This window comes from Sorex fumeus, unplaced genomic scaffold (genome assembly GCF_029834395.1).
Source record: "Sorex fumeus unplaced genomic scaffold, SorFum_2.1 ptg000098l, whole genome shotgun sequence".
NCBI classification, from domain to species: domain Eukaryota; kingdom Metazoa; phylum Chordata; class Mammalia; order Eulipotyphla; family Soricidae; genus Sorex; species Sorex fumeus.
Window position 1 is genome coordinate 15,016,781 of NW_026606155.1, and position 13,574 is coordinate 15,030,354.

Below are 13,574 nucleotides of genomic sequence, written 5' to 3' on the forward strand. Positions count from 1 at the left end.
ATGCAATCAATGCTGAGGATCAAATCACAAGACAAGTGCCTTAACCCTGTGTTATCTCTCTGGCCCCAGTTTTGAAATATTTTCAAATAAACATTATGTTATTTACCCCAGATTTAATTGGGTGGCCTGTATTTTCCTTCACAATTCTCTTTTGTGGGAGCAGGTTGTGTAGATAACATATCAGCATATACATCTCATAATAAGGGTTTGATGCAGCATGGTATTGGGCTAACAACAGGCCCACAGACCAATAGAATGGAGTTGAATATTCTGTCACAGACTGTCAAATATATGACCACTTAATCTTTGACAAAGGAGCAAGAAGTGTGAGGTGGAACAAGGAAAGCCTCTTCAACAAGTGGTGCTGGGAAAACTGAATAATTACCTGCAAAAAATGAAATCTGACCTCTGTCTAACACAAGACACAAAAGTCAAATCAAAGTGGATTAAAGACTTCAATATCAGACCTGAATCCATAAGGTACATAGAGCAAAATGTAGGCAGAAACTTCCATGACACTGAAGCTAAAAGCATCTTTAAGGATGAGACACCACCGACCAAGTACGTGGAAACAAACATAAACAAATGGAACTACATCATACTAAGAAGCTTCTGCACCTCAAAAGAAACAGTGACCAAAATAGAGATAGAGCTTATAGAATGGGAAAGAATATTTACACAATATGTATCTGAGAAGGGATTAATATCCAGTATACACAAGACACTAGTAGAATTGTACAAGAAAAAAATCTCCAACCCCATCAAAAAATGGGGAGAAGAAATGAACAGAAGCTTTCTCAAAAAAGAAATACAAATGGCAAAAAAGGCACATGAGAACAAATGTTCCACATCACTAATCATCAAGGAGATGCAAATCAAAACAGCAATGAGATATCATCTCACACCACAGAGACTGACACACATTCAAATGAACAAAAGCAATCAGTGTGGCATGGATGTGGGGACAAAGGGACACTCTTACTGCTTTCCTTTCTGGAAAACAATATGGATATTCCTTCAAAAACTAGAAATTGAGCTTCCATATGCAATACCACTTCTGGGAATATAACCCGAGGGTGTAAAAAGAATACACAGTAGAAATAACATCTGCACTTATATGTTCTTTGTAGCACTGTTCACAACAGGCAAAATCTGGAAACAACCTGAGTGCTCAAGAACAGATGACTGGTTAAAGAAACTTTGGTATATCTACACAATGGAATACTATGCAGCTGTTAGGAGAGATGAAGTCATAAAATTTGCTTATAAATGGATAGTCATGGAGAGTATCAAGCTCAGTGAAATGAGTCAGAAAGAGATGGGCAGACATAGAAAGACCACACTCCATTTGTGGAATATAAAGTAACAATATGAGATGGACATCCAAGGATAGTAGACACAGGGCCAGAAATATTGCCCCCTACTTGGAAGTCTGCCTTATGAGCTGGGGGGAAAGGAAGCTGCAATAGAGAAGGGATCACTAAGACAATGTTGGTTGGGAGATGTGTGCTGAAAGTTGATAAAAGACCAAACATGATAATCTCTCAGTATCTGTATTGCAAATCATAATGCCCAAAAGTAGAGAGAGAGTATGGAAGAAATTGTCTGCCATGGAGGCAGGGGGAGAGTGGAAAAAGGAGGGAGTGTACTGGGGACATAGGTGGTGGGGAATGTGCACTGGTGGAGGGATGGGTGTTTGATCATTGTATGATTGTAACTCAAACATGAAAGCTTGTAACTGTATCTCATGGTGATTCAATTAAAAAAATTCTTTTAAAAACAGATTTGATAAACTCAGCTTGAAAACATTGGGCCTCTGAGGGTAAAAAAATTGTTGTAGTAAATTTGAGTCACTAAGTTATTCTGACACATAAAATTACCTCTAATGGATCAAAGCTTTCAGGGATGTTTGTTTGTTTTCTTTCTTTTTGGGCTATAGCCAGTGATTTTCACGGGTTACTCCTTGCTCTGTTCTCAGGAATTACTCTTGGCAGTGCTTGAGGGATCATATGAGCTGCCAAGGACCAAACCTACATTGTCCATGTGCAAGACAAATGCTCTCCCAGATGTGCCATCTCCCATGCCATTGCTCCCTACTTTCAAGGATTTTGATAGACTTTTTCCTCCTTACTTTTTCACACAACAAAATTAGCTACAAAAAAGGTTGAGGTGCATGCCCATGTATTCTTGTTAGAAATGAATTCGATTTACATATGTTTAGAACAACTTGCAACATAGCCTCATCAATTGAAATGTTAGTATGTGATCATCTACTGAAGATATAACTGTGTCATTTAGGACATACGCTTGGATTCGAGTAATGGTTCTCTTATTCTCTTTGCATCTTTGTGATGGAAAATTCATTTTCCTTTAATGGTGTGAGGGTCACACCTGTTGGTGCTAAGGGGTTCAGGGTTCATTCTGGCATTGCGTGGTAAGGGAGGTGTCTTGATGGAAAGTTTATTGGTTTAGCTTTTGTTTGAGGGCCACACTGAATGGTGCTTAGCACTTACTCCTGACTCTCTGCATCACACCTGGTGAAACTCAAGGGACCTCAAGTAGTGCCAGTGATCAAACGTGAATCAGTCACCTGCAAGGCAAGTACCTTCTGTACTATCATCGCCAACTCCATGATGGAAATTCTTAAGAATGATAGTTTATAATCCTAGAGAGACATGAGAATTTTAGGTCACAAGGATTCTCAATGGGGTGCTTCTTGATGGGGTGCCTCTCCTGAGCCCCCACAGATAAATTTCCTATTGTTTAGCTGGCTTTTTTTCCTTTTCTATAAATCAGAATTCAGGAGAAAGGAGATGATCTGAGTGCCAATCTGAGCTAGGAGACGGCCACTGTGATGACCTCTTTTTGGCTGTTGAGGAAGAAAAGGCGGGGCAGTGCTTGCGTGTTCTTGCCTTCAGCCTCTACTGGTTTATTGGTTTAGCTTTTGTTTGAGGGCCTCCGACAAGTTCTTTCCACTCCTCTGACTAGAGGGAGAGGATGGTCTTACAGCCAGAGATAGTAGTTCAACAGAACTGTTGGTGATTAAGAGTTATTTTTTACCAGCTACCTACAAAATCTCCTTCTTTGGGACAGAGCGAAAGATGAACCAAATGACAAGTAAGTACTTGACACCACTAAATGACGTTGCATAAAGTAGCATGAATTTTGTGGTTCTTCTCATTTTTCTCTGTCAAACCATGGCTGAGAATTGCCTACTCTTTGGCAGACAATATCAGTTTTCCTCATCACACTCCTCCTTCCCCCGTGCACCGCATTAGCACAATCTATGATTATCTTGTTTGTTGTTTGCTTGTTCATCTTTTATGTCCCTAACCAAAATATAAATTGTTTACTCGTTGTTGTAGTACCAGTGTCAATATCAGTTCCTCCATAACTACTTGTTGAATGAAATTTATAAATGAGGGCCTATAAAAAATCAATAGAGCATTCATCCACTATAACGAGGGCACCACTAAAACTCTTAGGGTGCATTCACACCTGACAGCTTTAAGGAGAAAATGACAGAGAATGAAAAATAGAAATCTCAGCATTTGGTGTGGTGGCATTTGTCTTGTGTCTTTCTGGATGATAGTGACAAGGCAGCGGTGTTATTTTGGGGAATCGGGTCCTTGTCACAGGAGCATGGCCTAGACACAGTTCATCGAGTATTGAGTGAACCCCAAGCTTTCAGAGCATCGTTAAGGCTGGAATGGAGAGGGCTAATTAATCTCATACATTTACGAAGACTCAATTGACATGTGAAAGCAATCCTGTGCTTTCTGGATGAACAACTACCACCTGAGTCTTTTAATCATAGGCTCAGTTGATGATTGATTCTCTTGCAATCCACAGGGTTCATGGAGTTCCTTTGATGGTGAGATAGCTCGAGCAGGTAAGCACCACCATTGAGAAAATAATTGGAGAGAAGATCTCGAACTGTATGATTTTGTGAAAAGAAAACTAGGCGTGTGTGTCCTTCACATTCTTTAAGCCACATAGCTTGCAGACCACATTCTGTGTGAATACTTTTGAGAAACTAAGCAAGGACCGTGAGCTCGTCTTACATTTTTTTCTAGCTCCAATGGCTGCAAGTAAAAACATCTTGCTCTCATCGTTTGACAGTATTGTCAAACGATAATTGCCTGTACAATTCTTCCATGTTTTCGTCTGACACTCAATATGCCCCCAAGGATAAGAACACTGGTTGATAAATGCAGTTTACCAGAAACACTGCAGAAGATTTCAAACTGGGAAAGGCAGCTAGAGTCCAGGTGGAGATGTGGGGGATGGAGAGAGAACATAGCCAGCTTGAGCAGAGATAAACTGAGACTTGGAGAGGAGACTGTGTTTTCTGAAACCAATGTGATTGCTTGGGCCCTTTCCCTCTTAGAGATAATTAGGTTCTTCAAAATAAAACCATCATTTTGCTTTTAGTAGTTTGGGGAACTGCTTTATTTAGTTTTTACCCTTAGGCTTAGATGCTCATTCTACCTACGATCTGAAGTTAAGTGGATATAGGCTGGGGGGCGGGGAGAGGATAAAGGATATATATCCCCAGAAAGCTTAATATCTAGGCAGAAGGTACTTTTCATCAATTCCAGTTATTACACAGTATTGAGTATGAATCTCAGTCGAGTTAAACAGCTTCCTTGACCATGACTTACCCTGATAACTCTGAATTTTGTGGTCTGTACAGCTAAAATCACTCACAAATCTTGGTAAACAATATATGTAACCTATCCAGGAAATTATTATTTCATTGAGTTGGTTGTGTGAATATACATGTACATATGTTGTGATAATCTACACTTTTTCTTGCAAAAATACGATGAACATGATGAAATTAAAGGAGTAGAAAGGCTTATATCAGGTATCAGGAGTTTAAAACACAAATCTGAGAATAGTTGATAAGAAAGGAAATTGTTAACATAATAGGAGAAAAACATCTAAGGATAGAAGAGGTAAGGGCAAGGAGGATCGCTCCATGGCTTGGAAGCCAGTCTCACATGCTCGGATAGAGAAGGGACCACTAAGTAACTGATGCTTGGAGGGCTCGCTCGGGATAGGAGATATGTGCTGAAAGAAGAGTATGGACCAACTATAATGTCTGCTTAGTACCTGAGTATTACAAACCATAACACCCCAAAGGAGAGAGAGAGAGTGTACGAGGGAATGTGCATGCCACAGAGGCAGGGGGAGGGAAAGGGTGGAGATGGTGGGAGGGATACTGTGAACATTGGTGGTGGAGAATGGGCACTGGTGGTGGGGTGGGTATTCAATCATTGTATGTCTGAAATGTAATCACAAAAGTATGTAAGTCTGTAAATGTATCTCATGGTGATTCATAAAAAAAGAAAGGAATTTGTATTTTCTTTTGAAGTACCACAGACACTAATATATTAGCATGCAGGCAATATATTTTCACTGGAGAAATAATTTCTCCTTGAGAACTTCTTAGAATAATGAAGTTCTTCCTAGAAAATATTTTCTAGAGTTTTCATGTGGAACTGCTATAAGGTACTCTGACTTTACTATTAAGGAAGAATCATGTAATCATAAAGAAAAAGGAAGATAATAAAGAATGAGTCAGAGGAAGTCAGATCAAATTGGAATAAAGACCTCAATATCAGACTTTAATCCACAAGGTACGTGGAGGAAAATGTAGTCAGAACCCTCCGTGAAGCTAAAGGCATCTTTAAGGATGAAACACTGCTGACCAAGTAAATGGAAACACATAAACAAATGGGACTGCATCACACTAAGAAGCTTCTGCACCACAAAAGAAACAGTGACCAAAATACAGAGAGAGCCCACAGAATGGGAAAAAATATTTACCCAATACCCATCTGATAAGGGATTAATATCCAGGATATACAAGACACTAGTAGAATTGTACAAGAAAAAAACCTCCAATCCCATCAAAAAATGGAGAGAAGAAATGAACAAAAGCTTCCTCAAGAAAGAAATACAAATGGCCAAAAGGCATATGAAAACATGCTATGCATCACTTATCATCATGGAGATGAAATTCAAAACAACAAAAAGATATCATCTCACACCACAGAGACTGGTACGCATCCAAAGGAACAAGAACAGCAAGGGCTGGTGCGAATGTGGGGAGAAAGAGACTCTCTTTCATTGTTGGTGGGAATGCCGTTTAGTCCAGCCTTTTTGGAAAACAATATGGGCTTTTCTAGAAATTGAGCTTCCATACAACCCAGCAATACCATTTATTGGAATATATCCCAAGGGTGCAAAAAAGCACAGTTAAAATGACATCTGAACCTTTATGTTCATTGCAGCACTGTTTACAATAGCCAGAATCTGGAAACATCCTGAGTGCCCAAGAATAGATGGCTGGTTAAAGAAACATGAGTACATCTACACAAAAGAATACTATGCACCTGTGGCATAGATGAAGTCATGAAATTTGCTTATAAGTGGATGGACATGGAGAGTATCATGCTAAGTGAAATGAGTCAGAAAGAGAGGGACAGATACAGAATGACTTCACTCATTTGTGAAATATAAAATATCATAATATGAGACTAACTCCGAAGGACAGTAGAGAGATGGCCAGGAGGATTGCTCCACAGTTAGAAGCCTGCCTTATGAGTTGGGGGAGAAGGCAGCTGGAATAGGGAAGGGATCACTAAAACAATGATAGTTGGAAGGATTGCTCGGGATGGGAGATGTGTGCTGAAAGTAGATAAAGGACCAAACATGATAGTCTCTCATGATCTGTATTGTAAACCATAATGTCCATAAGTAGAGAGAGAGTAAGAGGAAAATTGTCTGCTATGGAGGCAGGAGGAAGGGTAGGAGGGGGAAGAGAGGAGTACTGGGGACATTTGCTGATGAAAAATGTACACTGATGGGTTTTCTATCAATGTATTACTAAAAATCAAACATAAAAGTTTTGTAACTGTAGCTCACAGTGAATAAAAAAATGAGTCAGAGGGAAATAGCCAATTGTCAGACAATATAGATAAAATGTCAGGGCTTATACTCCTCTCCATTGGCTTTACAGTTGGCACAAAAAATGACATTCAATAAAAACTGGATGGATGACTGTCCTGGGATGGCTCAGTGATGGATTATTTGAGCTGCTTGCCTGAGGCCATGAGTCCAATCCCTGGAATTGCCCACTTGTTGAGTATGACTCCTCCCACCCTTGCCACTGCAATCTGGGATTCCTGGCACTACAGTAGTGCATGCAGCCTTGGTGCACTGTGGCCATGTGTGTTCAAACCCCATAAACAAAAGTATGTGACCCACTGCTAGCAGGAGTGTGACCCCAAAGGCAGTTATGATAGAGAAGGGACTAGTACGACAATAATAAAGATGATCACTCTGGACAATAACTTAGTGTTGAAAATAGGTAAATGTATATGCATAATAACCTTTCAGTATGTGTATTGAGAAGCATAATGTTCGAAAGGAGAGAGAGACAGAGAGAGAGACAGAGAGAGAGAGAGAACTAAAGTGTCCACTATAAAGGCAGGTAGAGGTGTGGAGGGAAACTGGGGACATTGGTCATTGGTGATGGGAAATGTACACTGGTGAAGGGACAGGTGTTGGAACATAATGTGACTGAAATCCAATCACAAATAACTTTGTGACTGTATTTCACTGTGATTCAATTAATAATAATAATAACAGAAATAAAATTTAATTTTCCTAAAACTGGGTGGATGAATGCACAAAGGTTCATAGGTTTTGTAACTCCTAGATAAAGCATCCTCTGTAACAGTTTTTCACCTTTTACTGACATGACCTTTTGATCTTTTTTCTTCCTGTACTCTCCCTCACTTTCAGTCTGTCCTAACCCCTTGGCCCCCCAGTCTCAAGCTGAGGACTCCCATTTGTGTGATTTTCATCTGTGGCTTTCTTAGGGCCACACAGAAGGTCAGGTGGCTCTTGGTTGGGAAATGCTGATCGATATTATGTTTAGATGAGAAAGTCATCTATGACTGAGGGAAGAGTATGCTACAATGGCAAGGGAAGCTGTACTCGCTGGTTGAGTTTTAGAATCATTTCTGTTCCAAGATGGAATTTCTGTCTGAATCTTTCTAATTTCTTTAGGGAAACCTGCATTGGTACTTGTTTATGATTCAAAGCTCTCATGGCAGCATTTTCGTGAGGAGCTGGGATTCTTCCTATACTGTTGGTTATTTGGAAAGTTAATGGGAATACTTACTCAGTTCTCATTGCTCTGTAAAATCCTTTAGGTGGTAGAAATTAAAATACCTGTCTCTAGACAGTAATCAGTAGAAATGCTCCAAGTTTCAATGGTTAGAGGTAAAAACCAATCTTGGAGTGCATCTTAAAAACAGAATATTCACCCCATGAGAAATAAAAGCTTGCTTAATCCTTAAATAACATCTTTCTTGTCTGCTTTCCCAATGCTCCAAGCTGCGGTGTTTCACTTCTAATCACCTAGTAGGTGGGGGCTAACTAGTGTATTATTTGTGTTGACTTTTTAGTTCATAAAGATCAGGGCGTCTTTTAAAAATGTTCTCAGCATATGAAAAGAGTTTTGATTTTCCCTGTTTAAATGTTCACTGTCAGATAATATCTAGCTATTAGAATTGGATAATGGAAAATACTATAATGAGAATTAGATATTCTGAGATAAGCAACATAGACTCATGCAAAGTTAAGATGGAAAAGAAGCCCCAGAGAATGGATGTGTGACTTAACTTGTGACTGAGACCTGGGCCTCTTCTATGGAGCAAGGCATGCTCGCGTTATTAATTTCACAGCTGAGTGATGGTAACATGCCTGGTTCCACATGAACTCATAGGATCATGTGCTTTTATACATCTGGTACCACTTCATAAATGTTTCAGCTAATTACCCAGCTGCTGCTGAGGCGTCAGTGTTCTTGATGTGGAATTTATCCAACTTGACTGCAATCATATTCCTGAAGGCTAAAAAAAGAAGGGTCTAAGTGAGGTAAAATCTGCTAATTTTAGTAAACTGGCAAGAGGTGGATGACAGGGAATTGAATTTTTTTTTATTTGTTTCTTTGGTTAACACATTGTTAAAATGGGATCTTGAACACATTTCTGGAGAATTTATCAAATTGATAAGATGCTATGGGGAATCATTGATCACTAATAGGGTAATTATAGAATATTGATATTTACCTTTTAAGTTTTAAGTTTTTGAAATTGAGATTATGTGACATGTTATACTGTTAATGATGATATCTTATATACATAACTTCAACACTATGCTCATCGTGATTGTACCCACCTTCTTCCCCTATAGAAGCCCAGTGCCGATCCCTTTCAACCCCATATCCCTACCCTTCATCACAAACTCAGTGTTGTCTTTGACCTTTTGTTGCTACTTTGCTTGTGTCTTTAAGTTCCCCACATGAGAGAGATCATTCTGTATCTCTCCATTTCCTTCACTTAATCATTTTAATTCATTTTCTTCACTCAGCATGATAGTTTCTAGTTTCATCCATGTCTCAAATTGCATTTCATTTTTCCTTTGAGTATTTCACTGGGTATATATTCCATGGGCTGGAGCAATAGCACAGCAAATAGAGTATTTGCCTTGCATGTAGCTGACCCAGGTTTGATTCCTCTGCCCCTTTTGGAGAGCCCGGCAAGCTACCGAGATTATCTTGCCCACAAAGCCTGGCAAGCTCCCCAAGACGTATTCCATATGCCGAACACAGTAACAACAAGTCTCACAATGGAGATGTTACTGGGCCTGCTCAAGAAAATCGATGAACAACGGAAAGACAGTGCTACAGTGCTACATATATTCCATAGTTTCTTTATCTATTCATCCACATCTGGCCATTTGGGTTATTTCAATATTTTAGCTATTGTACTAAGTACTACTATGCAAATAGGTTTACATAAACTAAATGTTTTTGAGCTTGGGGATAGATGCCAAAAAGTAATATTGCTGGTTCATACAAGATTTCTATCCCTAAATTTTTGGAGGGACATCCTTATTGCTTTCCATAGAGACTGAACCTGATGACAATCCTACTAATAGTGGATGAGGGTTTCTTTCTCCACACAACCCCACCAACACTTAATGTTTCTGGCTTTTTGATTTGTGCCATTGGCACTGGCATGAGTAGATATCTCAAAATTATTTCAATTTGTATTTTCCTAATTATAGTGATGATGAACACTTTTTCATATGCCTGTTGGCCATCCATATGTCTTATTTAGGAAAATGTCTGTTTATTCCCTTGCTCCAGTTTTGGTTGGGGTCATTGGATTTTTGTTGTTGTTGTTGTGTTTTCTGAGTGCCTTATTATGGACCTTACATATCAGCCCTTTATCTCATGTATGGTGAGTAAATATTTATTCCCATTTAGTGGGATTGCTTTGTTGTAGCTTGAATTTCTTTTACTGTTCAGAAGATTTATATTAATTAAGTTTTGTTGGGTGGAGGGGGTTTGGAGCCACCCCCTTCAGTGTTTAAGGCTTAACTCTTGGCTTTGTGCTAATGGATACTCCTTGTGGGGCTTGAGAGACAGTATGGGATAAAACACAGGTTGGCCTCATGCAAGACAAGCATCCTACCTGCTATACTAGCTCTACAGTCCACAGAATATTTTTAATTTTATGTTGTACATTTATTAGGTTTTGTTTTAGCCATCTTTGCCTCTGTGGTCATTTTGTTGAAGACATCTCTACAATAAATAAAAAATCCTGCTGATGCTTTCTTCAGTGTTTAATTTTTGTGAATGGGGTCAGGTACAGTTTTGATTTCTTTTTTTTTTTACATGTGACTGTACAGTTTTCCCAACACCATTTGTTGAAGCTATTTTGTTTTTTTCTTTTTTAAAATTTTATTGAATCACCATGAGATAGTTACAAGCTTTCATGTTTGGGTTTTAATCACACAATGATCAAACACCCATCCCTTCACCAGTGCACATTCCCAACCACCAATATCCCTGGTATACAGCCCACTTACTCACCCTCCCCCTGCCTCCATGTCAGACAATATTCCATAATCTCTCTCTACTTTTGGGCATTATTGTTTGCAATACAGACACTGAGAGGTTATCATGTTTGGTCCTTTATCTACTTTCTGCACACATATCCCATCCTGACCGATTCCTCCCATCATCATTTTCTTAATGATCTTGTTGAAGCTATTTTCTTGTCCACTTCATATTCTTGCCTCCATTGCAATAGATTAGCAATTATGTTATTCATTAAAGAGAATATGGCTTTTCCAATAGGCAAGTCACCAACTCAGTGAACTTCCATATTATTACCTTCAAAGAAATAGTCTTGTAGTTAGGCAATGTATGCTGACTATTTTGCTTCAGAACTTTTTGGACCTGCCCATGATTGGCTTCTTAGCAATCATGCCTAAGCACTCCATAAAATTTCAAGAGCTATCCCAAACAAGTCTTTTATATAGTGTTAAGTTTATCTCAGTAATCTATTATTTTATAGCTTTTGACTTTCTTCATAAAATTCCTTGCAGAATAGTAATGGAATTTAGAGATATAGCCTACAGAAAAGATGGGGGAGGGAAGCAATTTTTGTCACAACTTCTCCTCAGCTTTTTGGGGGGCCTCTCAAGCAACAGTCTGGAGGCCTGAGGGCCTCTTCCCATGATTATCAGCCAACCAGGCCACAAGTTCACTGCAACAACCCAAGGCCTCGCACTGCCAGGAATTACCGGGTTATACCAGTAGTGCTCGAAGGCCTCCAGAGTTGTAACCTGTGATGCTCAGGAGATCATGTATTGCTAGGGATCAAGTCAGGGTCAGTTACATGCACTTAACCCTTTAATTCCTTAACCCTTTAACTCCTTAACCCTTTAACTCCTTAACCACTGAGCCACTCTTCAGCCCTCCTTAATATTAGTAGTAAGAGAAGAGATAGTGGAATGGGGGAAAACACTTCCTGGATATATATGTAAATAATTTATACATACATATGTTCATACACATATGTATGTATATATATGTATATATACAATGAAATTTTTTAAACTAAATCAAGCCTGAAATTCTTTTGCTTGCTATTTGTCTGTGAGCTCATACTAGATGTTACTCTTCGAAACAAATCTGGGAGCTTTCATTGGGTTTTTTCTTTCATAGAGATTGACATGTACTCCTGCTGGGGGTCAGGATATACTTAATGGGGCACTCTTCCAGCTGTTATCCAGATACCTGGGTTTAACACAGGAGTCTCAGGTTTACATCACTACCAGTTTGCTTACTGCCTTGTCTCTTGATACCACTGATTCAAGGTTTTGAATTCCCTGATGCAAGGGAATTCCACAAGGGAACTCCACCCTCCACCATCAACAGCACTCATCACTTCAGTTTCAACTCCAGATTTGTTAGTTGGTTTTATTTCCCTCTCCTGGAGCTATGGCATAAAATGCTTTAAAATAATTTATGTTCCAGTTGGTTAGTTATATTTGGACCCTACTAATTAGTCTTCCATACTGTGAGAAGCAGGTTTTACTAACATTCTGGAACATTAGATAGTAATGTTCCATTTATTATTCTTTCATTTATTAGATAGTAGATTAAATATACCTGCATATTAATGTAGTTAAACCAATCCAACTACAAGTTCTTAGACACATAGTCTTCCCTGGCACTGGTTTTAGGGAACCATAAAGACATGATAGGAAATTACAATGAAACATAAATCCTTGTTAATGGATATCTTTTTGCCAATAGTTTGCTCTAGGTATTTATTTTGGGGGGGGAGGTGGTGGAAAAAGTTGAATATGGCTTTTCAGAAATTTCTAAGTGACTCAAATATAAATTGATAACTTTCCTGAAAATGTGGAAAGGAAAGAAAAAGAAAATACAAACTTTACTTTCTGTATCATTTTGGACTTAACAAACTTCATTACTTCATCTACATAGTAGATAAGCATTTACATACACATACCATTCCGTAACCGAAGGTGACACCATGCCACTCCTACATAGTAATTGAAGGTGACACAATGGTTTTCTGTTTTACTAGTGATAAAAAAGTTTTGGGGTTTAAGAACAAACATATAATTCAAAGTTTTGAAATGAATGATTTGCATGAGAGGCCTGGGTTTCAGCACCACCAGGATTGACCACCAAACGGGGTGTAACTCCTGAGCACTCCCAGGAGTTTTCCTAAAATTGAGACACACAAAAAAATTTAGAACCTAAATGTTCCTTAATCTTATTAAAAACTCTTGGTCACACTAACTCTGGGTTTCCAGGGTGTTATCATAGAAACTATTTCTAGCAGACACGTGAATCAATGTATGGTCCTTCTTAAGGTTGTGAATATGGGAGAGTTTCCACGACAATTCTTGACTTACACAGCATCCAGCCTTGTTCCATTGAAAGCATATCCTTGGATAGCAGTAAAGCCATTGTTGTACAGTTTCCTATAATCAAAGAGAAATCAGTGTTGAGGAGAGATGTTGGGGGCCTTAATCTGAAAGTCTCTTCACTGTCAGAAATGTGCAGAAGTTTACTCAGATCCCACATAAGAGCCGCCACAAGAAAATTTCACCTAAACACAAAAAACGTCACCTGGGGAATAAGATAATCTTTCCCATTATCT

General features: G+C 38.9%; 1 protein-coding gene across 1 annotated transcript in view; it reads right to left on the reverse strand.

Annotated features, from left to right (window-relative positions):
* The window catches only part of TSHR (thyroid stimulating hormone receptor), a 133,603-nt gene that overhangs the window by 36,226 nt on the left and 83,803 nt on the right, over positions 1 to 13,574 (reverse strand). The window contains exon 7 of the mRNA XM_056134168.1: positions 13,327 to 13,395. Coding sequence (XP_055990143.1) covers positions 13,327 to 13,395 — 69 coding nt within the window. The remainder of the gene's footprint in view (positions 1 to 13,326; positions 13,396 to 13,574) is intronic.